The following is a 24,581-nucleotide window of genomic DNA, read 5'->3' on the forward strand; positions in this document are numbered from 1 at the left end:
ATAGCAAGACAACATCTCATCAAAGATCTCATATTGCCTTTTCTGGACAAGTGGCTCAAGAGAGAGTTCGAAGCAATGCAATCGACCTGTCAGAGTACTCTGCGGCGGCCTCGAGCAGATAGCAAAAGTCCTCGGTTGAACCCATCCAAAAACAGGTTCCCAGGCCAGGTTTGGGTTGTATGTCCATATTGCGTTCAGATCGTCCCGCAGCTGTTAACAGTATTGCGAGTTTGTCCAGATCCCCTCGGTGTATTGCCTGTTGTGCGGCCGTTCTCCAATATTCTTCTTCTCTAGGCGGTCTTCGTTCCGAAAAGCACTCGTACAATAGCGTGATTATCTCGCCCGGCAAGTATGTCAACTTTCCCAAAAGGCAATAGACTGTAGGTCCGAAATCAGCGACCACGCTGCCATCATCCGGTTGAACCTTAAACACAAACTTCCACACGTTCGAGAGCAAGCGCACACCTCCTGTCGCTGCTGCTTTTGCGAAGAAGGTCCCGCCAACCTTGTCAGTGGAAAGGAGAGATGGGTCGGCTCCAGCCTGTAGCAGAAAATTGACAAGGTCGTGGTCCTCGCAGAGAAGAGGCGGAGCGAGAAGACTTCCCAAGCCTTGAGCATTGATATTGGCTCCTGCTCCCAACAACATCTGTATAATCTCAATAATCTCAATACAAGCAGCCTGGCTTGCAGTCCTGCGGTACAACAGGGTTTTTAGCGCAAGGCTTCCTTCATGAATACGCCGACTGGTGTGCGCCTCAGCGCCATGTCTGAGTAGCAGACGGACCAGCTCAGGATTCCCTCCCACTGCGGCGGCTGCCAATGGAGTATCAAACGAGGCCCCAACGGTTGTTAGGGCATTGGCATCAGCACCAAACTCCAACAGTAGCCGACAAGATTCCAGCTGTCCTTTTGCGGCGCATGAATAGAGAGCAGTCTTCATTTCGTGATCGTACGTCAGGAGGATGTTTGGATCTGCACCACGCTTCAAAAACTCGGCCATGAGGCGAAAATTCCCGGCGAGTATGGTGGCCTTGAACAGTCTCTCTGCAAAGGCTTGGATGGTAGCATTTTGTATTGATAGGAAGTCGAAAAGAGCCCGTGTCTCGGGGATCTCTGAGATTGCGGCAAGGACCTTCGCCACAGTCTTCTCATCGGTGATATCGTTCGACACGGCGAAGAGCAGCAAGCGGACGATTTCTTGTTGGGCAGCGAGATGGCCATCTCTCGAATGTCTGACCAGGTCGACCCAGGATTCGCCTCTATTTCCTGGAGGAAGTAGAGCTCTAACGTAAGAATTTTGCGTGCTTTCCGCTCGGCTGGGTCCATGGCTCCAGTCATTTGAACTCCAGGGATTTCCAAGTTGTAGATCCTCTCTTAGAAATACAGTGAGTATATTCAGTCCTGGAATAGGGGCTGATTATTCCCTCGATAGATTAGCAAGGTTTTGTAAGGACTGGGGGTGCTGTTTTCCCAACCTTTGTATAACGATAGCTTGAACCAGGGAAGAGCAGCCGTCATTTGACCTTGCTGCTGTCCCATCGGCGTCAATACTTGAATGCCCTCGGGTGTCTCTGGACTCTGGGCTAAGACTGGTCAGCACATCTGTAGTAGCTTCAAATGAGGACCACAGGGGTACCGGAGGCAAATCTTTCAACAGTTCTCTGCCAGCCATAGCGAGCGATTTCCCTGCGGACTCTCTCTGCGGGCACCAAGGCCCCGTCGACATAGACATCGCTGATGCTTTGGCCATGCAATGTGCGCTTCCGTACACGGTGGGCAACAAATTTCCAATCTTCGGCTTTGAGGTGCTTGCGCCAGCCCCAGCTCTTGAACTTGCGCTTGTATTGAGCTTCACTAGTAGGCGTTCAGACAATATCTGTCCTAGGACGAGACACTATTGCTTGTTACCTTTTTTCGAATTTGCAATTGGTTTTCATATATTCCTTCAGCTTCTTAAGCGACCAGTCTTGGTCCAAGTATCGATGGCGTAGGATTTCCTTATACTGGGCCCACTGGTCGTCTTCTGTTATCGCGTCTGAAGCGTCCGCCAACATTAGCGGCCGGTCTTGAGAAGTTAACCATGCATTAGGTTCCGTGAATGGATCATTGATGTCGGTGATCGGGAAAGGATTTATCGTTGTGGCAATGCCTGAGAAATCGAGGTGATCGAGGGGCTCTGGTGCAGTGAAAGAGGTGACATCCACGTTGGACATAGGAAAATTGAATGTGTTGTGTGTGGAGAAGTCATTGCGATACGTATGTGGATGAGCTGAATAACTCTCAGGCACGGCAAAGGTTTCCCGAGGTACGGCTGGCGGAGTTAGATCGACGGATAGGATCTCAACCTCGTCGAAGATATCAACCTCGTCGAAGAGATCGTTGTATGGCCACTGAATGACAGCATCGTAGTCGGGTTGTTGATGTCCTCCGTCGCGAGACATGCTTGTAGTAGCCACCAAAAGCCAGTCTCTACCAGAGATAGTGAATTGTAAATGGTGAGATGAGCTTCGTTTGAATCAATCAGGCTGCAAAGCTGTCTGTGATCACACAGCTTTTGTGACACGTTGGAGTTAGAAATGAAGAATATTGCTTGTCTGGTATCTTTGGAGGAAGGGTAGTAGAATGAGCAAAACGGGATGGGATGGACGAAGAGATGAAATCAGTAGGATACGGAAGGTGCGAAGAACATCGAGAGTATGAAAGCATGCTCCCAAGGTGATAAATAGGTAATCCTCCCATGAGGCTGTCGCAGCAGAGCAGCCAGAAGTTCGCGGCTAGGCTAGGAGGCTTCCGAAAGGAGGCAAGCGACGCACGCCCTGCAGGTAGGTTGTCCAGTCGTGGGAAGGGCCAGCGTGACACAGCCGCAGGATGGCCAACACAAGTCAGGATATGTCAGAAGGTACTGCCTACCATGTCTCCTTGCCTAGATAGGAGTGGTCGGATCCAAAAGTTCTCGCCTCAAAAGTTCAGGTCCCACTTCCACTGGCCTGGACAGCAAGGATACGCGCAGGGTGTGGTTGCTTTTGGACTTTGCAGCGATTGCGACTTTTTCGACTCGAAGGACGGTCACTCCCACCACTTTCTGGCTCATATGAGCATCGAAGAGTTATTGGAGGCCATCAGCCACATAGCAGAAGACGTCGCCCATGCCTAGGATTCGGGTTGCCGAGGGTATTGGCGTGAATCACTGCATGACGGACGGCAATAGCCCACCGCCCAGTGTCTGCTACATCAAGCCGATGGGAGACAACAATGAAGACAGACATTCATAAATTTTCAGCAGGATGAGGTAGGTAGCTATGAATGCGTACCTACCTCATCGTGGGTGTCTCGGGGAGGTATGATTAGAGCTGTTAAAGTTGATGGCTCGCCCCGTTAAGGTTGTTAAGGTTGTTAAGCATCATATAAACCCTAAATCATCCCTATATCACGTGGGTGCCCCATTGTAACCCGGAGAAAGGGATAGCCCGGAGCCGTGCCGGTTGCCCCCAACCACCAGCTGGCAGGCGCCGGCAGGTTGCGGCGATCCACCAAGTACACAAAGACAACACACCGTACACAGTTAGGTAGGTGTGTGTACCTGTCTGTGTACACAGTGCACACACTACTTGGGACAGTAGTAGTGATACACTGGCCACCAACTGGCAACTTCAGTCCTCCATCGCCAGAGGCTCACAGGCCATATCGTGGCAGACTGCTATTCGAATTCCCACCCCCGATGAACCTCCCGATCAACAACGTCCACGTTTCTCCTCTGTCACATGCGCCCCTTGCAGCCCAAACTACGTCCTCCTGCTACGACACCTCATATACTATCTCCTATACCACACGAGAGCGACGCCGGCTGCTGTCACTTACGAACCTTTCCCTCCGTCGCGACAAGAAACAATAGCCCTCATACACAATTACCAAGTCCTCCTTAGACTGCATTCCGGCAAACAGCGTGTCTTTGAAGCTCCGCAGAAGATCCTTTAAAATCCCCCCATAAAGCGCACTGGCACCGTGCGCACCCTGCTGTCAGCGCAGACCCTCCTCCACCTCCATCCACCATGGCCACCGAAGTTGTATACCGCGAACGCGAAGTCCGGAAGCGGTACAGATGGCCGGAGGTGCAACTCAATTTATGGATATTCATCGTTCTGGCCGGCGCATCTACAGTACTGGGGATCAACGCGTGGTTTATCTCCGTACAGAATCAATTAAGAGTCGGAGTCCCGTGGTATGTGCCCCCGTTTGCTGTCAGAGCCCGGACACTATATTACTACTTACTAGGGAGTTTATACTGACATTCTTCTGCGCCAAACGCAGGATATTCACCTTTGCCGTTATCGTCGGCGGTCTCACGATTTTGTTCCTGATCATCATCCTCATCCTCGCCGCGCGTCGGATGCTGATACCCGGCGGAATCCTCCTCGGCTCGTTCATCCTGTTCGTGCTATGGGTGACAACCCTCATCGAGACGGCCATCCAACTGTACGGGAACGGCAACGTGAACAGCAATTGCAATAACTATGTCACGGGGCAAGAGTACACGGGCGTGTCGATAGAGACTCTGGCCTGGCTGACCCAGAGCAATATATGTTCGTGTTGGAAAGCCTCGTTCGCCTGGTCCATCATCTTGGCCGTCTTGTTTCTGTGGATGATGATCTTGTCCTGGCAGGTGCAGAACTACGACGACTAACCTGAAAGGCGACTTGGTGCGTTTCTGTTCCACGAGAGCCTTGAATTTTGGACGCGACCAATTGAGCATGTATGTCTTGGATGTTTTGATGTTTGATGCATGTTACGCGAGTTGTTCGAGCTGTGTTGTCTTCTACGGTATATATACGCATATTTGGCAAGGGAGTTATGACTATGATTTCGTTTGAGTCTTTGGCCAGCGTCGTGAGCGAGCGCCATCCATGCGAGCCGACCTTTCGACATGACACTTGACGAAGTTGGAAAAGGAAAAGTGAGTCGGTTGTGGGGTTACAATGACGGCAATGCCAGAGACCAAGATGTATATACCAGCCTCGCTGGAATGTGGTGTGGGGGAAATGGAAGATGTCCACTACTATTCGCTACCGTTCCCCTTCTTGTCCACGAGCCCCGGCTTCCCATATATACTCGAGCCAGATATGGCCAGCCGAGCAAAATCTGGTGTTGACAACATGTTGCTCGGCTTATGGCTGACCTTCCAAGAGCGATAATATCTGACACCACTGCACGCGTTTCCTCAGAAGCGTAAGACTCAGCATACAATGCCAGCTCCAATGTACTTCACTGTTTCATTTATCCAACTTCGAAGATCTCAATCCTTTATTCCTGCATGAACTTGGCGATTTGCCCATTCATGAACTCGATATCTTTGGGATTCGCCCCTCCGCCAGCAATATGGCCCCACGAGCTCTCGATCACGGCGAGTCTGGGATCCTTCAGATATTTCATCTCGATCTCGGAATCTTCGGGCGGGAAGTACTGGTCCGTCCGACACGGCATGAGCAGGACACGAGCCTTGATACTCTGCAGAGCTTTGACGTAGAGGTCGTCGTCGGGAACAGCGCCGCCCAGCTGTGTCAGCTGTCCTCCCATTCCCTCTTTCTTTTCCTTGTCTGTCCCATCTTCACTCTTGAATCCAACCACACTCCCAACATCACCCATCTGCCACATGCGCGCCAGGGCCAACAAATCCTCCGCATCCCAAAGCATGTACCCCGCCTCCCTCAGCAACATCCAATCCTCGACACTCTTAACCGCGTTCTCTCCCAGCGCAGGACTCGCAAACTCGCGATCACGGAACCACCGCGCACTCGTCAACCACGCGGCATACGCCCGCGCAAACGCACGCAGGCCGCGCTTCGGCACGACGTCCTGGAGATTGGCGCCGACGGGCTCGCCGCGGGCTTTCTTCTCCTTCATCGCCCGCCACGCCACATAGTCGATCGAGCTGGTCAGCGCGGTCACGGGCCCTTCGAGGAACGCGTAGTTATGCAGACTGGTGCGCGCCGACGAGCAGATGGCCACAATCCGCTTCGTGAACTCCGGGTACATCACGGCCCAGTGGTACGCTTGCTGCCCGCCCATGGAGAAGCCGATGACCGCCTCGAGAGACGTGATGCCCAGGTGCTTCGTCAGGAGCTGGTGCTGTGCCCGCACGACGTCCGGGTATCGCAGCTCTCCCGGGTCCGGGAAGAATGCTTTGTTCGACGGGCTGGAGCTTTCGCCGTTGCCGAGCATCGCGACCACCACGACATGGTATTTTGCCAATGCGTTGTTCGGGCCCTTGGTGAATGTGAGCGTCGTGTTGATGAACCCTCCGTAGCATGTGGGGATCAGGACGACTCCGGCGTCCGATGATGCGTTGTAGCTCCGGTACGCGACGCGGACGTCGTGGAGCGTTGTGCCGTTGGAGAATGTGAAGTCGGGTATCTCATAGAATTCGATCCCAGTCGGGTCGTATGTCGGTGGCGTGGGAGCCATGGTGTATGGCCTTTATATATCTTTCGCTTTCTTAATAGACAGATGTTGTAGAGTGGTTCTCCAAGGGTCATCTAGAGGTCTGAACACGACCACTCTCTCTACCTTCTGGGCTGGTGCGCTGACTCTACGCCGACTTGTAAGGTGGTAAGGGTCTTGGGGTATGGATAGTGTAGTCGATGATGTATTTCTATGTCGATTCAGGGATTTTAATATAGGAGATGTCCACCACGAATTCGGGGACGCGTTTGATCGATCTATCGGCCGACTCTGAACGGCGGGGGAGGTTTGCGGGACGAGAGAGAGCTTCTTGAGGTAATTCACACCTTCTGTCTCAGGCCATTGAAAGCCTGTAAAGAGAGAGTAGGATAGTGGCAGAGTAGCAGGATATCAGAGGTGGCATGCTATAAATGTAGTTGGGAGACGGGCGCAGAGAGATTGAAATTTCCGCTCTTCTCCGCCGCAGCCTGGCGACAATGATATCGATGCTCGACCACTACGAACTAGATTCACCACTCCATGTTTCCACATTCAACTCGAGACAACGCCCGATGACAACAAAAGCATTCAGACAGTATCCAGCGCCGTGGTCATACTATTTCGATGGTCATTAGGTCGTGATACCCAACAAACTGCGCCTGTCAATGCAGAACCTCCCTCACCCGTGAACGGCTAGGTAGCCATACACCAACTTTCGAGTTCAACGTGTTCATGCCTCCAGTGGAGAGCAACAGTGACGACTACTACCAGTGCCTCATATGTCGAGCATGCGAACCCTGGATCGAGGCTTCATCCGTCTCGTCCGCATCTGCTTCAACTCTTCACCGATGACCCGGACATCCCTCCACTGTTCCTCCATGTTGCTCATACGGATGGCCGCAATCACGGCAGACACTCCTGCGCGCAGTTTCTGAATCGGCTTCAGCTCGGCCTCGTACTTGTGGCTGTCAAGAGAAACACCCATCTCGCCGAGGATGCGAAGGTCAACTTGGTTGCTATCGCTCGTGTCAGTATATGAAGCAGTGGATATATGGGGGACGCAACGTACCATTGAACCCTCATCGCCTCGGATTGCTCGAGGAAGCCTTTGCTCCAGGCAAGGTCTCTCCGAAGCCGTTCTTCTCTCTTGCACTTGGCTTTCAACCACATGATCTCCTTGATGAGGCCTTTCATCTCCTTCTCGCGCAGCTCGTCTTTGCTGGACTTGCCCGATGTGAGTTTCTCGAGTATGTTTTCGTATCTGCTTTGCAACATCTCCAGTTCCGTCTCCACCGCATCGGCCTTCTTGTTGGCAAGGCTGCGCTCCTCCCGAAGTCGTCGAAGTTGATGTTTCAGTTCCTGAGCTTCACCGTCACGCACTGAGAGCTGCATCGAGAGATCATTGACACCTTCGTGCTCCTCCCGCAACCGTCTGAGTTCCGATTTCAGATCGCTGATCAGGCGATCGCGCTTCCGGATGTCTGCTGACCCATTGCCCACGTCGTCTCTGTCTCCGCGTAGGCGAGTCAGCTGATCTCGCAAGGCATGGACAAGATCATTCTGCTCTGTGACTCTGGTGTTCAAGGTCTCAGCTTCAGCCGTGCGGGCTCTCAGCACAGCCTGAAGGTCGTCAAGCTCTTTCTCGATCGTTGAAGCTCTGCGCGCAGTTCGCTTCAGGTCCCGGTTCTCCGTACTCAAGACTTTGATCTCGGCTTGAGCATCCACAAGGTCTTGACGGACTTTTGCCATCTCCTTGGAATTGGACGGAGGTGGAGACACCGAAGGAGATTTCGCCTTGTACTGCGCGAGTTTGGCTTCGTGCAATTCCCGTTCCAGATCGTTGACCCGCATCTTGAGGTCTCGATTCGCCGCTTTCAAATCGGTCTCTCGTCTGACAAGGGTGGTCTCGTTGTTTCTCGCATCGGCCAGATCACGCTTCAGCCCAGAAACATCAGCAGCGGGAGATGTCAATACCTTCGACTGGTTTTCCAACAGTGCTTCCAGTTCAGTGATCCTGCCCTCCAGGCGGGATATTTTGTTTTTCGAAGACAGCAGTTCGCGGTCTTTGGTATCCACACCCGTGAGCTTCTGTTTGCGTAGAGACTCGAGCTCTGCATGTAGGCGGTTCTCCTCTTCACTGGCTCGCTCGAGTTCTGCATTGATCTCATCTTCAAGTGCCTGGTTGGCTTCGATAAGATTGTCGCGTTCACTGGTGAGTCTTGCAACATCCTTCTCCAGCTTGACTCTGAGCCGCTTCAACTCGCGTTTCTCTTGATCCACATTGAAGGTGTCGTCGTTCGATTTCTGAGCAGCCTGCAGCTTTGCTTCAAGGTCATCGCGCTCCTTCTCGGTCGCGTCAGCAGCAGTTCTGGCGTTGCGTAGTTCCAGCTTGACATTAGCCAGCTCTTCCTGCAGCGACTGCTTCTCTTGTCGCATCTTCTGCACTTGGGCATCCGCACTGGACGAGTGCCTCTGCTGCACTCGCTGCGCAAATTCGTGTTCCTGCTCAATGTCCGCCTGGAGGACTTCGATCTCTTCTTCGAGTTCGGCCACCTTTTCCTTCAGCGACGCTTGTTCTCGAATCGAGATCCTCAGCTCTTCTCTGGCGTTGCTCAGTTCTGTTCGGCTCTCGTCTGCAGCACCTCGTTTCGCCGCAAGATCTTGTTGAAGGTCATCGATCTGTTTAGACAGCACCTTCTCTTCTTGCTGATGCCGCTGGTTCTCGCTTTCGAGCGCCTGCTGTAGATTCATTTCACGCCCACTGAGCGTCCCTTGCGCGTCTTGCAGTTTGTCCACGGTACGTTGGAGGCCTTTTGCCTTTTCCTCCGCCTTTCGCGATGCTGCTTCCAGTGTGTGTTTTTGAGCCTCCCATTCCTCCAAGTCGGCCGCATGGTCACTGTCCTTCGCATTGACTTCCCGGTGCAGCCCGTCGATTTGCTCATTCAGGATGTCAATCTCTTGTTTATGCTGTGTTCTCAGAATGTTGTCGTGCTGAGCGGAACGCTGCCTCTCCTCGTCCAAGGCATGTTCAAGATCCCGAACTGTGTCTTTGGCTCGGTCGAGGTCTGTTTGCAACTCAGCAGACTCTTTGGTCAGAGCATCATGGCGGGTCTGGAGCAGATCCTTCTCGTCAACCTTGACCTGCAACTCTTGTTCCGCGGTTTCGAGCTGCTTCGTCATATTGGTGAGTTTTCGGTCGAGGGTGTCGCGCTGCTGTTGACAGATCTCTAGCTCTTGTTGCAGCTTGCGAACGTCTGTCGCTCCTTCCCGTTCCATGTCGCGGAGTCTCTGTTGCAGCTGTTTCTCCGACTCGGATTTCTCGCGCAATTGGGCCTGCACAGAGTCATGCCGTTCTTGCAATTCTTGATAGTCGTCTTCCAGCTTGTTTGCCTTTTCCTCCAGCTGTCTACTCAGGCCTTTGGTAGTGAAGGACTTATTGGCCATCTCATCACGAAGTTCGTCGAGGTCTTCCTCCGCTCGGCGTTTCTCGTCAAGTGCCTCTTCCCGAATCTCTTTGGCCTCCTGCGCCTCCGCCGCAGCCCGTTCGAGACTTTGCTTGAGGTCTTCGATTTCCTGTCGCGCCGACTCTAGCTCATCTTCGACTGTAGCGACCTCATTAGATTCTTTGCTAGCCTTTAATTTGAGGTCGTCAATTTGGTCGTCTCGCTCGTCGATCGCACGGTCTTTGTCTCGAAGGTTGGCCTGTAGGTCCTCAAGCTCATCTTTGAGCCTTTTCACTTCTGTGCTCTCCTGATCCACAGCACGCTCCTTCTCCGCTTCCAGGTGTTTGATCTGGTCGTCTCTGGATTGGAGCTCAGCCCGAAGAGTCTCAAGCTCCTGTCGGACATGCTGGTCGACCTGTTTCCGCCGAATTCGTTCTTTGTACTCTTCCAGCTGTAGTCGGTAGATCTCTGCATCTCGTTCTGCCTGCGCAATGTTTTTCTTGAACTTGTGGAGTTCGCGCTGCATCGTGATTCGATTGACCTTCAAGTCGGTGTTTTCCTTTAGCGCTGCGTGATTGAACTCGTTTCCACGCTTGGATAACGCATCTTCCAAGAAGTGTATCTTCATTTTCAACCCAAAGTTCTCCTTCTCGATCTTGTCAATGATGTTCTCTTGCTCCCGGAGTGTCATCATGTTCCCGTCATTAACGAGCCCAGGGGCGTCACGTCCAGGGAGTTGCGCGAGGGGCGTACTCTGAGCGCTGCTGCTGATTTGCTGAGGCATGGGGGTGTAGTCGACAGCATTGCCTGCAGAGCTGGTGGTGTTCTCACCGTCAAGGCGGGATACGTCGCTGAGTCTTTGCTGCGCCGGGGTGTAGCCATCTCTGAGGTGTGCAGGAGTCGCGAAGGAGCCTGATTTCCGACTCGAAAGCCGCCGAGCAATGTTGTTCTTCATGCCGCTGCCAAAGACTGGAGTGAACTCGGATCGGCGCTGGTTGCCGTTGGGGAGCAGTCGCAGAGGGTCTCGAGGCGCTCCAGCTCGGGGAGTCTTGAGATTCATTCCATGCCCTTTTGCACTTCTCATCTCACTGAGCAGGTCTCCATGCTCTACGGGCGCCGCAAAAGACTTCTCTGGAGAGGTGAGCGGTCCCAGCAAGCTGGAGCCGTTGTTAACACGAGAGACGTTGTTTGTCTGCGGAGTGTCGATGTAGGGAGCCATGCTGGGCCAAAAGGCGGATTCTCCTGTCCGCAGGATCCCAGCTCAAAAAGTAGCCAAGGCAATATCAAATCTAACGTCTCATAAACATGCTGCAAACAAAGTACAATTCAATTAGGCGGGCTTCGATGCTTCGATGCTTCGATGTTCAGCCTCGAAACGCATTGTTTTGTTGCTTCTTCTTTGGGGTATGTCTCCACTACCGTGCATTAGTCCCCCTTCGCGCCTTGGCGTATGTAATGCACGCTGATTGGTGCGCTGAACAAGTGAATCCTCATGTGAAAGTCGCATTTTATACAGTCTGCACTCCTCTTCGTCACTTCAAGACTTCAAGAAAGAAGAGTCGGTAAGGCTGCGGTAGAAATGCCGCCGACAGACGAAGACATCGCCTGGTTTCGCTCCACATTCCATCCGATCCCCAAACCCGAGCTGCCCGACGACTGCATCGAATACTCCCTCTACATTATATCGCCTTCTCTGGATGCGAACAATGATTCCGAATTGCGACTGCGCCTCCGCGAGGTACAGAAGTATGCGACTGATCTCCATCGGCAACATCTCAAAGACTATATATGGCAACGCCAGGGGTTCTCTCTAGAACTAAACAAAGAGGATGGTGAGGTCTGTTACGAAACAAATTTGACCATCAGACTAGACTAACGCTATGAACAGGATTGAGTTTCCTCCGCGGTCGAACGGAGTACGGCGATTCAGTGGAAGACGAATGGGTCATTGTCTTTCTCCTTCGAGAACTGACACGCAAATTCCCCGACCTCTGGGCCAAAGTGACAGACACAGATGGCGAGTTCCTGCTCATCGAGGCCTCGGGCACATTGCCTGCCTGGCTAGAACCCGATGTCGCCGAAAATCGTGTGTGGATACATAATGGACAATTGCAGATTATAAAACCTGCGAGTGGTGCGAGGACCTCAAAGCGAACAGAAGAAAAGTTGTCTCTGGCGCAGGCTGGAGACATACTGCTGAACGAGCCCAAGAGACTGATGCATTCGACGACTATGGAGGAAGAGGCGTTCTTTCGACTCAGGAATTATCCTGCACAGATCAAACAAAACATGCATCACGCAATGGTCACGCTGCCGCGGAAAGTCGCATATCTCCTGCACCAGAAGCCAGCGTACATTGCACCAGCAGTCGAAGCGTTCTATCTCCGAGACCCTATCGCCTTGAAACCGCTCCAGAAAAAGGACAACAGAGACAAGATGATCTTCCCACCGGGCGATTTTGTCAACGTCAGCGTCAAGTTCCCCCGGGTAGCTTATGCCCAGGTCAAATCACAAGACTTCCCACCACCGGCTGTCTTTTCGGACGCTATGCCCTCTAGGACGGACTCGAAGGCTTTCGTCCGAGCGGAGACTGGTATGAAAGTGACTTGTGGCTTTGAGATGCTTTTGACGGATCCACAACATCAAGATCGCCCAGAAGTCAGGGAAATGAAGATGTTGTTGGAAGACCTAGAGTCGGGCGACGAAACACTGCCCTCGGATACCGAGGTCCAGGGTTGGGAACAACACGAAGATGACGAGAAATGGCTTGATATCAGCTTCGACGACTTCGAGAAAGAGCTTGCTGGCCGGAAGGAACAGCCTGAGAAGGGAAAGAAGCCCGGGTTTGGAGACAAGGCTGCCCAAGAGAATCTACAGCGGATTGTGCAACAATTTGAACAGTTTCTGAATGATGATCAGGCCGGACCAGACGGGGCAGGTCTCTTCGGCCAAGACAGTGACGATGATGATGACGATGCCGAGGATGACGATGAAGATGATGAAGACGAGATGGGTGAAGACAAAGATGCGAGCTTCGGGGAGGATGAGTTCACCAAAATGATGCAGGAGATGATGGGGATGCCGCCCGACGTCATGAAGGAGATCATGGCCGGCAAACTGGGACCCGGGGCACAAGACGGTGGCAACCGCTCAAACCTACGCCCGCCACCTGATGGGGACGGACACGTCGAAGAAATGGAAGGGTCAGAATCCGAACCGGATGACCAAGACATGCAGACATTCATGAAGCAAATGGAAGCAGAACTTCGATCAACAGGTGCCCTGAACCTGTATCCCCCAAAGGACGCTGCCGGCAAGCACCCAGCCATCAAACGGTCAAAGCAAGACGATGCCGACGAGGCCGAGGTCGAGGAGCTGTCCTCCGACGACGACATCGACCATGAGATCGATGTCAACCTCGCGAAGAATCTACTGGAGAGTCTGAGGTCGCAAGCGGGGATGCCCGGTCCGGGAGGAAACCTGATGGGCATGATGGGTCTCGGGCTGCCGAGGGATGAGCCAGACGACGATGACAGTGATACAGGCCAGCCTGGTCCGAGTGGGTTCAGCCGAAGTGGTGGAAGCAGAGCTGAAAAGTCCAAAGGACAATGAAATTACCTTTCACGAAGTCAAGAAGTAGTTATATAATATGGATTGAGGTCCAAGACAGCTCTTGGAAATGTCATGATCGGGTGGGCGCCCCGAACATAACAGATATCAACTACAGGTCCAGAATCTCTAGGCACAATGCCTAGGATTGAAGGCCTTTTTGGAGCCAGGGCGGCCCCCTGGGCGAGTCGTGGACATGTTCGTGACAAGGATGTTTGCTTCCCGGCATGTCGGGGCCTTTGATTAGTCAGCGGCAAGATCTTCGGCATACCTTCCTTTGTCAAAAGTGGAATGAGTGACGCCTGCCAACGAGGCCGGCATCGTCTGGATCAAGTTGCGATGGCCAACCTCTGCATCCAGCAGCATGACAGTCCCGATTGCAGCTCGTCCTACCTATTGCGCAGCGTGGCGTTTGTGCATATATGCCGGGGAATGGTCCTTATATTCGTCAGGCCCTTCACTCCGGCACACTTCGACCGTTGACCCTGGCTAACCCATCGCTTCGACCCCCGTGTGAGACTCCCTTGTCACTACTCCAAGGCTGTAAGCTGGGTTTGAATCTCTCCTAAACTGCGTGATGTCCGGGCCTAAGGGAGCGTTGAGCTTGCTGCGGCCGCCTCGGAATGTCCAGCAGATCACTGAAGCAGCACAAGACTATGAATATGACGCCTCGATTCCTCTCCGCTACTGGCTGCGATCGGCCCAGGCAATGTTGAAAGAGGTGGGTGACCGCGCATTCCTTGGATGAAAATTCAAAGCAAGACTGACGCTCGCCGCAGGCAGAGATATACGTGCGTGAAGGTGACGAAGAGACGACATATCTCCTCCTCTTTCGACATGCCCACCTCATCCTGTCCCAGTTGCCCGCCCATCCTCAAGCTCGAGACAAGGTGAATAGACTGCTGCTGAAAGAGGCGGAGCAAGAAGTCAATCAGAACTTCAGAGTGCTTGACCTGCTGAAGCCTCGCATAAACGAGAGATACGATCGATATGTCAGGCTAATGAAAGAGAGGGAGGCCAGACGGATTGCCCAAACACAAAGTCAGCCCTCCGGTGAATATCCAGCGCAGCAGGCGGCACTGGACCAGAGAGCGGAGCCACTGAGAGCATATGAACACCAAGATCTCGCGCTGCGACTAGCCCAGAAGGAAATCTCCCGAAGAGCAGCCAACCGGCAAGCGGCCTCGACATCAGTCACCGAGGGGGACGATCTTTCCCGGAGGTTGCAGGAGATTCGTGCCCGAGTCGAAGGAAGAACGCAACCGACTCCGTTGGATCGAGATGGTCGTCCTCAGCCATCCGCGGCCAACAGCTTCACCTATCATTACCCCAGCATTCCTTCACACCATGATCAATCAGCGCTTGGCCCTCCATTGCCGCAAGGGCCTCGCTCAGATGTCCAGAGAGACATTGCAACATCACCTCCGGCAATTCCGCCCAAACCTGGCAGCACTGCGACTCAACCCCCAGCTCGGCCGGAGAAAGTGTCACAGCCGTCTGCGTCGAGATCGGCGACACCTGAGCCAGTTCACACCTTCGCTCCGGCTGCATACCTGGAGAATGGAACGCCGCTCCGGACGGTCTTCCTGCCTCCCACCTTGCGAACCACATTCCTGAGAATTGCGCACAAAAATACGCTGGCCAATCTGGAAACCTGCGGGTTCCTGGCAGGCACGCTGATCGCGAATGCCTTCTTCATCAGTCGACTGATCGTTCCAGCACAAACCTCCACTTCTGACACATGTGAGATGACAAATGAATCGCAGTTGTTCGACTACGTCGATTCGGAGGACCTCATGATCCTCGGGTGGATCCACACGCATCCTACTCAGACGTGCTTTATGAGCAGTAGGGACTTACACACCCATGCCGGGTATCAAATGATGTTGGCTGAAAGCATTGCGATTGTATGCGCGCCTAGCAAAGGAGACACGCTACACGGTGGCGATTGGGGAGTTTACCGGCTCACGGATCCTCCGGGCAAGAAGGCCATTCTGAGCTGTAATCAACCAGGAATATTCCACCCTCACGAGGTTGAGAATATTTACACTGACGCGCTCCGACCGGGTCACGTCGTCGAGGCCAAGGGCATGGAGTTTGAGGTGGTGGACCTGAGAGAACGGTGACGACGGGCGAATGGAGGATCGAACAACATTTGTGCTGTTTCGGAAGCAATAAGTAATAAATGTCAGACATGTTGACATGTTGACGTGGGCTCGATTGCTCCAACCCCAGACGCGTCTCAGGCTGCTATTGGACGGCTCCGTAGTATGCTTGATGGTAACTCAGCTGCGCGTCCACTCAGGATCGGGCATGATCGAGTAAATGAGGTACTTTGAGAGAAATTTACCCTCGACAACAAGATCTGAGCGCCGAGGGCGTTGAGTTATGCTATCGACTATGCTCATTCGATTCACCACCATCCTGAGTGCATGTTGTCTTTCGTCAAATGAGCTGTGGAATCCTCGATCCGGTATGTCCGAGTGTGCCTGACATGGATACCCGCTGCATTCACATGTAATCTTTTTCCGCCTTCCGCAAGATCAGGCGGCTTGTAAGCCACGAGGCGCCAGTGTTTGTAACAATGATGGAGGCCAGGGGCGACGCACGCCTGAACCTGAAGAGGTGCGTGGTGCTCTGCTCAGCTGACTTGGCAGGAGAAAGGGAGACCGCGATGAAGCACTCGTCTAGATGGAGATGCACTGCGATTGGATGCTACGTGGACGCCATGTCAAGACTGGAGCTGGGGTTAAGGAGGGTGTTGCGCGGGCGTGTTTTAGGCGTAGTTCGCGTGCGCCAATGCAGGAACAATGCATTGGTGCTTCGGGAGGCCGATGATCGGGCGGCATTCGACCGTTGACAAAATAAGGAGAGGTATACAGGGGTTTCCCACGTCATGTCTTCGCCAGGCGTTGTACAGAGCACAGTGGTCCGGGAATGTTACTCGTTATGCGGTACCTGAGTTGCTAGGTGCGTACGTAGGTAGTTGTAGGCTAGTCAGGAGAAGGGGAGCTAAGCTGTGTTCACTCCTGGGCGTTCGACCGGCTGCGGCGTCACGGCATCGACAACACCATCGTAGCCTTGATAAGGACTCTGCCAGGATGTATCAAAATAGAACTGAGCAAGGTGGCAACGGAAGCGAAGGAAGCGTTATGAAGGGCGGCTTCAGTACGCACAACGACGGTGTTTAATTGAGCTGAGGACTATTTGACGAGGGCAGATTGGAAGGATAAAGAGAAAGAGGTGGTGGTGGAGTGGTTGCCGGTGGCTGTTGTTGGGTGCAGGGAGCTGCCACTGGTGCCTGGACTAAGCCGCTCACGGGAGTTACTAAGGGGCCACCCCGGCGCCGCCCTTAACCAAGACCGTTCAAGCGCAGTCTGCCACCATCCCTAAATCGTGCCCAAAGGCCTGCAAAGCAATTTCCGAAGGGGGCCTTTGAGTTGGGCGTGTTTCTGCTCTCTACCTCTCCATCACGCCTCATCCCCACTAGGTAGTATTCCAACCCTCACGACTGATTTTACTGCCGCCTTTGTGTGGTCGGCGTCTCTGCTCATCAGTCCATCAGCCAGCTCATCGTTGCTTTCCCCCATGCTCGAAAAATCACTCGGTCAGATCGAGTGAGCGAGTCCCTTGTTGCGCGTCGCTAAGGCCTCGAGCCCACCCTCATCCAAACATCCAATCGCCAGCCGAAATCGTCGGCTGCGCCTCCGTGCCCTTCTCAAACGGGTTCGACCTCTCTACACAAGTACTACCTACGTACACAGTGCAGAGTACGCTGCTGTGCTATCCGCTCTCTGTTCCCTGCCACTAGTAAGTGACAGGCAATTAGTCCCACAACGCTCGACCTCTCCAGTTCTTCCACCTTGAGCCGACTTCCAATCTTCTCTCTCCTCCCGCCGCCAAAACACAACCTCACATTCCTTTGAGAGCACAGCAGCTCAGCAACTTCACCACATCGCCATCGAGGCAAGCACACAGTCCGGATTCTCGTCCTCGTAACAACGGTACCGTCTCACCGTGCATTCTCCTTCACACACTCGCTTGGCTACATCACTGCCTGTGTCCGACTTCAGGGGGCCTTTGCGTCAAGACCTGAAACAACCCGCATTCCCCAGCGAAAATCTGCTTCGAACCGTCAACCTGACCTCCTCGAACCAGGTTGACCCTCGCAACCTGTGTCAACCGACTGCGGCCTGCGTTCTATGTACAGTTCGAGAAGCCATCGCCAAACAAGGACGACAAAAGAGCAAAGGAAATAGCAGTGCGGGCCGCTGCTGTGAGGTGACAAAGAAAGTCGTTCGCTGCGCCCTACTCTCACCTGTCGTGTGAGGTTACAGTCACACCAACAAACACGCTTTGATTTAATCTCACCAGCCGCAACTTCACCGACGACACTTGCAAACTCTTGCCTCACCCTGTGGACCTTGGGATGAGGACTTCATCATAACCTACTACACGACTTGAGAGAAAAGCGACGACTTTGCAGGTCTTTGTTAAGACTTGTACCAGTCTTCTTGCCTTTAGCCATTTTGGCACATAAAAACAACGCCATCCAAAAGAATGACTAGATCACTACTACGCGCGGCCACTCTGGCTTCAGTCATGGCTCTATTTTCAACAACAGCCATGGGCCAGACAGCGACTGCAAATGCCCCGTCATCGATTACGACATTGGGCTGTTACCAACATCCGAACCCTCTGGTTGAACAAGGGTCGTACACTTTTCAGACTTCTGGCTACTGCCAAACACAATGCGTGGGATTAAACAAAGCTGTGATGGCTATTACAGGCGGCTCGACATGTTATTGTGGCGATGAACTCCCATCTTTGGATCAAGAAGTGGACCAGGGCAAATGTGACTCGGCGTGTCAGGGTTACGACCAACAGACATGTGGTGGGTTAGGATATTGGCAGGTCTATCTCACGGGACTAAATGCCGATGTCGACACCGCTCCAAACAGTACTACTATTGCCTCTACAGCGCAACCCACCTCGACACAAGGTTCTGACCAGCCGCCGACATCCACTCAGCCTTCTGTCATCACCAAAGCTGGCCAGACCATTGTGGTAACCGCCTCGGCCGATGCCACCGCCACCGCCGTTGCGGCGAAATCGTCGGGCGGACCGAACAAGGTTGGAATTGCTGTTGGCGTCGTGGTCGGAGTCATTGCCCTTGCTGCAATCATCGGTGTTGTTCTCTTCTATATGAAACGCCGCAAAAACAGGGAGATTGAAGAAGAGCACCGTCGCAACGCTGCTGTCGGCGCGTTCGGGTCCAGCAAGTCGGATAAAGCGTCAACAACCGACCAGCGACTTGACCCTTCAATCTACTCGCACCGCAGACCGAGTATCGGAAGTATTGCCGATGAACGAGATTTTTCGAGGAGAATATTGCAGGTAAGTTGGATTGACCCGTCTTGGGGACTTCACACTAATGACCTGATAGGTGCGGAATCCCGACCGAGACTCCAAAGCGTCAAATTTCGCGTGATGAATATTTCGATTTGTCGGCTGAGTAGTAGCATGCCGTCTATATTCATGTCAGACCTGGACTTTTGTGTATCCGGATCGACTGGACGTCACTGGCTCATCAGCTCGCACATCGCATCCTACGCCTCATGATGCATTCTCTTGCACGATCTGGATCACGCTCTCTACGCTTCTGGCAATGTCGCTACCAGATCCTCGAATACTTCAGCTGCCCCTGCTTGAGATTCATTGGAAAGGCTCGAAATGATAACGACCCTTTCTCCATCATGGCGTTGCATTCCTCATTCCATTATTCCCTCAACAATCTCTTTTGTCCTCCTGTGTGTATCATAGATCGACACGGTCACGCTCCTTTTCTTTGTCAGTATGAGAGGCATAGCTATGGCGTTGGTGGGCTTACATGTCTCGAGCAGTAAGCTGCTCTTTTTTTAGTTCTTTCGTGGAAAGGACTCGAAGGTCGCGTGGAAGGAAGGTCATGAAAGTGAGAAAGACGCACGAGGCTGCGTGCTCACTTTTGAACAGCCTATCCGAGGTGGGAGGGACGAACGCAGTCCACCGATTCGGGGTTATCAACGACAGGGGGCAGGCGACAGGCGGAAGATGTTGTGATAGTAATATCTCGCTGGAGAAGGTCACCTATCTGCCCTGGCTGTTGGTGCGGTGTCTGTCCTCTCATGGACGAAGTTCGTGGAAGGCATGGAGGGTCTCTGGTCTGGGGTGTTTCAACAGGCTGGGCTGGAGTCTGCCATCGGGCTGCAATGAGGTGACGAATCCCCTCCAGTGGACAAGTAACGGGTACTGCTCGTTAGGAAGGAGCCACATTGGGTGAGCAAAGGTCAGGTCAGGTCAGGTAGATAGATTTTGTACCACCAACCCATCCACCACATTACTATTCCATGGCCTATTCGATTCGATTCGTGATGCCCTCCTCCTCCCTGGCCAGACGATTGCTGAAACGGCTGATAGGTAGCACGAAGCCTGACGTTGCCTCCAAGTTGTTTGTGGCTTGCTCTTCACAAGAGAGTCGTGGACATGAAAGCGCCCGCTTTTTCCTTTTGCATTTACGTATCATTCATGGTCGCCCGTCTGTATTACTCTGGGGAAAGTAGCCCGTCTTAGTTCATTCACCTTTTCGGGACTTGTATGTATCATTTTATGAGCCGTGACTGGACTATACCACTGGGTCTAGGCGTGTTTTCTCATTCTCTTCATGTTCTTCATCTCTGTCTTGGTCGCATACGCACGCTCTGAAAAAAACAGCTCTCAGTTACTCCCAGAAGGCTATTGCTTTGACTTTTTCTTTTGACAGCCGAACTCCTGCATTTTGCCTCTCATCTTCGTCTTCGTCTTCATCCTCGGTTTAGGCAGGTAATCAATCCTCTCTTCCGCCATGCAAAGGCCCCGCTTGCTTATGAAAACCCTGTCAAAGTGCAACAGCCTGATCTTCCGCATCACGCTTCACTGACTTCCGGGTTTCAGTCAGTTGGGCGCTTTGTTCAAGCCCACGGCCTTGAGAATGTCCTTGACGCTCCAGCCGGGTCCGCCGGGGACGATTTCCCGCCAGGTCTCGTCAGGAACGCTGGCTTCTGTGGGCAGGATGGACCAATTCGGGCTCGGTTCGGCCTTGAGCCATTTGAAGTCGTCGACTTGGTTCCATTGGTTCGGGGCGGTGTCTGGTGCTGGTGTCCCCGTTTGAGCTGAAGACATGAGTTCGGACTGTGCAGTAGTACATGGTTAGTGTATGGTCTGTAGAGAGGTCACTCTAGAAAACAGCAAAGCATGGGAGAGCAAAGAGAGCAAAGCCTCGAAGGAATGAGAAGGAGAGTGGTTGGGATCTCTCAAATTGTGGACATACGTGGAGCTTGGGCAGTTCGGCAAACCGAATATTCTTGCAATCTTCAATGATCGGTCTGCTTGTGCAGTAGAGATAGACGTCGACGTTCTCGCATTCGTGCATTCGTAACTGACGACAGTTAATCACCAGGATGCTGTTCTTCACTTTTGTCATATGTGCTGGGCCGGAAACTGAGCCGCAGAGCAGCAAGGATGAGGAGACAACGTTGACGGTGAGGCTTGCGAATGGCGCTGTCGCTGTGGTCGGGACGGAAAGATCGACAATGCAGCCGGTGATCTTCTGAAGTGTGCATGGAGCTTGGGAATGGAGGCTGGACGAGGGGAGGATGATGTGGGTGTTTGTCTGGTCGGTGATTGAAATGGTGGTTGCTGCAGACGACAGAGAGGGCCGATGCTCTGTGCCAGATGCTTTTGCTCGACCAGAACCGGATTGTTTGGCAGCTAGACTTGCCTCCATCTCTTGAAGGGCCACTGGCTGCTCGTCCTGGGCTGCGTCGGCGGCCCCGTTCGCCGGTGAGTTGGTCGAAGCTGGAGTGTTTGCAAAGGAGGAGCCGGGCGAGCGTAGACCTCCTGGGACACCGCGACGTTTCTCTGCGGCCATCTCGGCAGCGTCGCTCAGGGACAGGGCCGAAGGACTTTTGGATTTGAAAGAGAACTTGGGCTTGGGCGCAAAGGCTTTTCGTGTCTCCTCGAGTCTTTCTTGCAAGGCTTTGATGGCCTAGAACAGCGTGAGCAGAAGTAAGTATGGCTTCTTGCAGGTGCCTAAAGGCCAGAGCTCTTCGATCTATGTATGTACCTCTGCATATGTTCTTTGGTCGTAGGCCGGTAGGTATCCTGAAGCATCCTTGACTTCGTTCGAGAGTCGCGTGATGCCAGCTAGACAGTGGTCCGCAGCATCTGCACGCTCGCCGCCGACGAGGGCCTTCTCGGCGAGGCGGTCCATTCCCTCTTGGAGAGCTGGATCATGCACTCCATCAGCTTCTCTCCCTGGTCTGACACAGACGCAGGCTTAGGCTTGACTGACCGGTGATCTCGTGCTGGAAGTAGTGGAAGAATCGCTGCTGAGGGGAAATCTCCCCTCCGCCTTGAGACTGCGTCTGAGTCTGCATCGTGGAGGGGGTTGATTCAGGCTAGAAAGGTGGTCTCCTCGAGGGATGAATCGGAGATACAGATATGGTCGTGTAGGATAAGCTGGGCTCTGGGCTGAATAGGAGGATTGGCGAGCAGGAGCAGAAGCAGGAATAGGAGAGCGGCAATGTTGATATCCTCGTCGTAGGTGGTGGTGATGATCGTTTGAGGGACAGATGGAGAGGAAAGATGCGGGGACGAACCTGGTCACTTCAGGCTGTCAATGAGCGTGTTTAGGGGTCTGGACTAGACACTAAACCCCGGGGCAGCCACCAAACTGTCCAGTGTCCAGGGAGAAGGCGCCCCTAGGTCAAGGTACCTCCTTCTACTAATCAGCCTAGGAACTCTTAGCCTTCGGTACTGTGCCTAGGGAGCCAAGTGCGTTAGGCAACCCTACATCCCCTAGCCCCTTAGCCTTAGGATCGCCTAAGGACTCCGCATCAAAAAACCACCGCAAGCATCCTGCGCCATACAAACAGTACTAACATCAACATCGCCCACGTCCTCCAACCTGGTACACGCCCTGTTTGTTTCTATTTTCATCGTCGACTCTCCTTGAACGTTGATCTCGCCCGGTTCGTCTAGATCTCCTTCCTGTTCTCCTCCGACGTCCTTCCTGCATGGTGATACGCTATTGTGTCCGACGAGCTTCGACTGTCGCGAGTAACAACACGAGCAAGAATAAAAATGGCCGCATCCCGAAGCCCAAGGAGAAATCCCATACGGGCCGTCCGCGATACAGACGCACCGAGATCGTCAGTGAGAAGCTCTGCAGTGTGTATTTTCTCTATTCGTTTGGTCTGTTCATCACACCTAATGCCTCTCAGATGACATCGCCGACCGACTTCGCGACACGTTGCCCGCTCCTCACACATGCGATCTAATCGATATCAACCCCAGCAGAGGCACCTGGTCGCGAAAGCTCCATGACCTGCTACAGCCACGACGACACGTCCTTGTTGAACCGGCGCTTTCCTCCTACTCCGACCACCTCACACCTCTGCTGAACGCGAAAGACTCCAAATATCGACATGCCGTGCTGCTCGAAGATGCGTTGCATCCGGACAGCGGTCTGTTGTCCAAGCAGGTCACAAGTCAAGTCGACGACTCAAACTATGCCACAAACCCCAATCCGTCTCTGCTCATCACGGCCAATCTGTCGGGAGCGAACCTGAAAATGAGCAACTACGCGGGGACGCAAAGCCGGAAGTTCTTTGACGATCTATACCTCTCACTATGGAAGATTCGCAGCAACATTCATCGATACGGCCTGGTGCGACTGCTGGTATGGATCCCAGACGATGAGAAGGACGCATACATTCCTCGAACGGTGTCTGCGCGTCGCAAACAGGCTGTCATGTTGGAAGCAAGTTATAAGATCTCCGAAGTGGCCGGGACCTCGACACATACCAAGACTACACGCCTGAGAAGGTGGCCTGAGTTAGACCGCGAAGACGCAGCTCGAGTCGCAGCGAAAGAGGCTGCTGCAGGATACAGAACACCGGTGTCAAGAAGAGACACGACTCCGTTGCCACATCTTCTGAGCGTCGAACCTGTCCCGAAAGAGATACGAAAAGTGGCCTTCACGACTGACGCGGAATGGGTCCCCCAGTTTCTGGAACTAGAGCACCGTCTGCGGAAAGGAGATGCGGCCTGGTTCAAGAAGTATGCCTACGTGAAATATCCGCCCAGAGGCGTCCTCGACACACCCGACCGCCGAGCCTGGCGCGAGCTAAGACGGCGCGCGAAAACGGCCTACACGACCCATATGAAAGCAGTCGGTCTCATCAACGAGGAACGCCAACTCGTATCGGAGTGGAAGAAGCTCCTTCTGAACGCGTCAGGCTCGGACAAACCTCTCCAGCCGCAAGATGAAGAGCGACTGAAGTCCCACGCGGAGTCGCTCAATGCCCAGGTCAAGAAACTCAACCGGACCAACAGGAGTTTTGCCGAGAAGGCCATCGACGACTGCAGAGCCTACGACATGGACCCGCCCGTGATGGCGTGGAATCAACGTGAAGCGGAGCCCCTGATCGTCCACGACGGCGAGTTCGAGCCTCATGAGCTTCCCATGGCTCTTCTGGACGTTGTCCCACGTCCAGAGTTCCTCTTCAGGATCGACACGCATGACCGGATGGTCTGCTTCGGCCACGTCGTGAGACAGCTGTATCCGTATTTCGCCAAAAGCGTGGCCGAGGGCCTGAAGTCGCTGGTCCACGAAGGGCTGGAAGACTTCGCCGCCACCGTCCCCGGGATCCACGATCCTACCAGGGGTGGATGGTACGACTTGTCGGCGTTCAGAGTGCGTGCTCTTCCTGCGGACATGTTTGTCGAGATCGCGTTGGCATATGAGAGATGGCCCTTCCGCCCGTCCACGGAGAGTATCTTGATGTTGGGCGCCGATCCGCAGGCCACGTATAGTCTTGGTGATGATGATTAAGAAAGAATGAGATGGGATGAGGTGTATGTATACTATACAATATATCTACACACACGTCTGTCTATACAATGATGTTGTTGTAGATATATGACATTGACCGCTCAGCGCAATTAAGATGAACAGTTGCCGGAACTGTCTTTCTGCTCTCATCTCTTGTCCCAGGCATCTTGGTTCCCATCGTC

General features: G+C 53.3%; 9 protein-coding genes across 9 annotated transcripts; 5 read left to right on the forward strand and 4 right to left on the reverse strand.

Annotated features, from left to right (window-relative positions):
• Nucleotides 1-55: 55 nt before the first annotated feature.
• A1O1_03132 (uncharacterized protein) lies at nucleotides 56-2,441 on the reverse strand (the record flags this gene model as incomplete). The annotated part of the gene is made up of 3 exons (XM_007724039.1): nucleotides 56-1,266; nucleotides 1,637-1,854; nucleotides 1,909-2,441. The coding sequence occupies 3 exons, from the start codon at nucleotides 2,439-2,441 to the stop codon at nucleotides 56-58; spliced, it is 1,962 nt and encodes a 653-aa protein (XP_007722229.1).
• A 1,608-nt stretch (nucleotides 2,442-4,049) lies between these two features.
• On the forward strand, nucleotides 4,050-4,681 carry A1O1_03133 (uncharacterized protein; the record flags this gene model as incomplete). The annotated part of the gene is made up of 2 exons (XM_007724040.1): nucleotides 4,050-4,219; nucleotides 4,309-4,681. The coding sequence occupies 2 exons, from the start codon at nucleotides 4,050-4,052 to the stop codon at nucleotides 4,679-4,681; spliced, it is 543 nt and encodes a 180-aa protein (XP_007722230.1).
• Nucleotides 4,682-5,298: 617 nt separating this feature from the next.
• A1O1_03134 (uncharacterized protein) lies at nucleotides 5,299-6,459 on the reverse strand (the record flags this gene model as incomplete). The annotated part of the gene is made up of 1 exon (XM_007724041.1): nucleotides 5,299-6,459. One exon carries the CDS (start codon nucleotides 6,457-6,459, stop codon nucleotides 5,299-5,301), a length of 1,161 nt encoding a protein of 386 aa, XP_007722231.1.
• A 751-nt stretch (nucleotides 6,460-7,210) lies between these two features.
• A1O1_03135 (uncharacterized protein) lies at nucleotides 7,211-11,097 on the reverse strand (the record flags this gene model as incomplete). Its single annotated transcript, XM_007724042.1, has 2 exons — nucleotides 7,211-7,451; nucleotides 7,505-11,097. 2 exons carry the CDS (start codon nucleotides 11,095-11,097, stop codon nucleotides 7,211-7,213), a joined length of 3,834 nt encoding a protein of 1,277 aa, XP_007722232.1.
• A 360-nt stretch (nucleotides 11,098-11,457) lies between these two features.
• A1O1_03136 (uncharacterized protein) lies at nucleotides 11,458-13,490 on the forward strand (the record flags this gene model as incomplete). The annotated part of the gene is made up of 2 exons (XM_007724043.1): nucleotides 11,458-11,710; nucleotides 11,767-13,490. 2 exons carry the CDS (start codon nucleotides 11,458-11,460, stop codon nucleotides 13,488-13,490), a joined length of 1,977 nt encoding a protein of 658 aa, XP_007722233.1.
• A 574-nt stretch (nucleotides 13,491-14,064) lies between these two features.
• Nucleotides 14,065-15,613, forward strand: A1O1_03137 (uncharacterized protein; the record flags this gene model as incomplete). Its single annotated transcript, XM_007724044.1, has 2 exons — nucleotides 14,065-14,208; nucleotides 14,267-15,613. 2 exons carry the CDS (start codon nucleotides 14,065-14,067, stop codon nucleotides 15,611-15,613), a joined length of 1,491 nt encoding a protein of 496 aa, XP_007722234.1.
• A 2,476-nt stretch (nucleotides 15,614-18,089) lies between these two features.
• Nucleotides 18,090-18,978, forward strand: A1O1_03138 (uncharacterized protein; the record flags this gene model as incomplete). Its single annotated transcript, XM_007724045.1, has 2 exons — nucleotides 18,090-18,884; nucleotides 18,934-18,978. The coding sequence occupies 2 exons, from the start codon at nucleotides 18,090-18,092 to the stop codon at nucleotides 18,976-18,978; spliced, it is 840 nt and encodes a 279-aa protein (XP_007722235.1).
• Nucleotides 18,979-20,456: 1,478 nt separating this feature from the next.
• Nucleotides 20,457-21,774, reverse strand: A1O1_03139 (uncharacterized protein; the record flags this gene model as incomplete). Its single annotated transcript, XM_007724046.1, has 3 exons — nucleotides 20,457-20,693; nucleotides 20,833-21,549; nucleotides 21,628-21,774. The coding sequence occupies 3 exons, from the start codon at nucleotides 21,772-21,774 to the stop codon at nucleotides 20,457-20,459; spliced, it is 1,101 nt and encodes a 366-aa protein (XP_007722236.1).
• Nucleotides 21,775-22,579: 805 nt separating this feature from the next.
• A1O1_03140 (uncharacterized protein) lies at nucleotides 22,580-24,399 on the forward strand (the record flags this gene model as incomplete). The annotated part of the gene is made up of 2 exons (XM_007724047.1): nucleotides 22,580-22,733; nucleotides 22,787-24,399. The coding sequence occupies 2 exons, from the start codon at nucleotides 22,580-22,582 to the stop codon at nucleotides 24,397-24,399; spliced, it is 1,767 nt and encodes a 588-aa protein (XP_007722237.1).
• Nucleotides 24,400-24,581: the final 182 nt, after the last annotated feature.

Source organism: Capronia coronata (genome assembly GCF_000585585.1).
Source record: "Capronia coronata CBS 617.96 chromosome Unknown acBCG-supercont1.2, whole genome shotgun sequence".
In the NCBI taxonomy this organism is placed as follows: Eukaryota; Fungi; Ascomycota; class Eurotiomycetes; order Chaetothyriales; family Herpotrichiellaceae; genus Capronia; species Capronia coronata.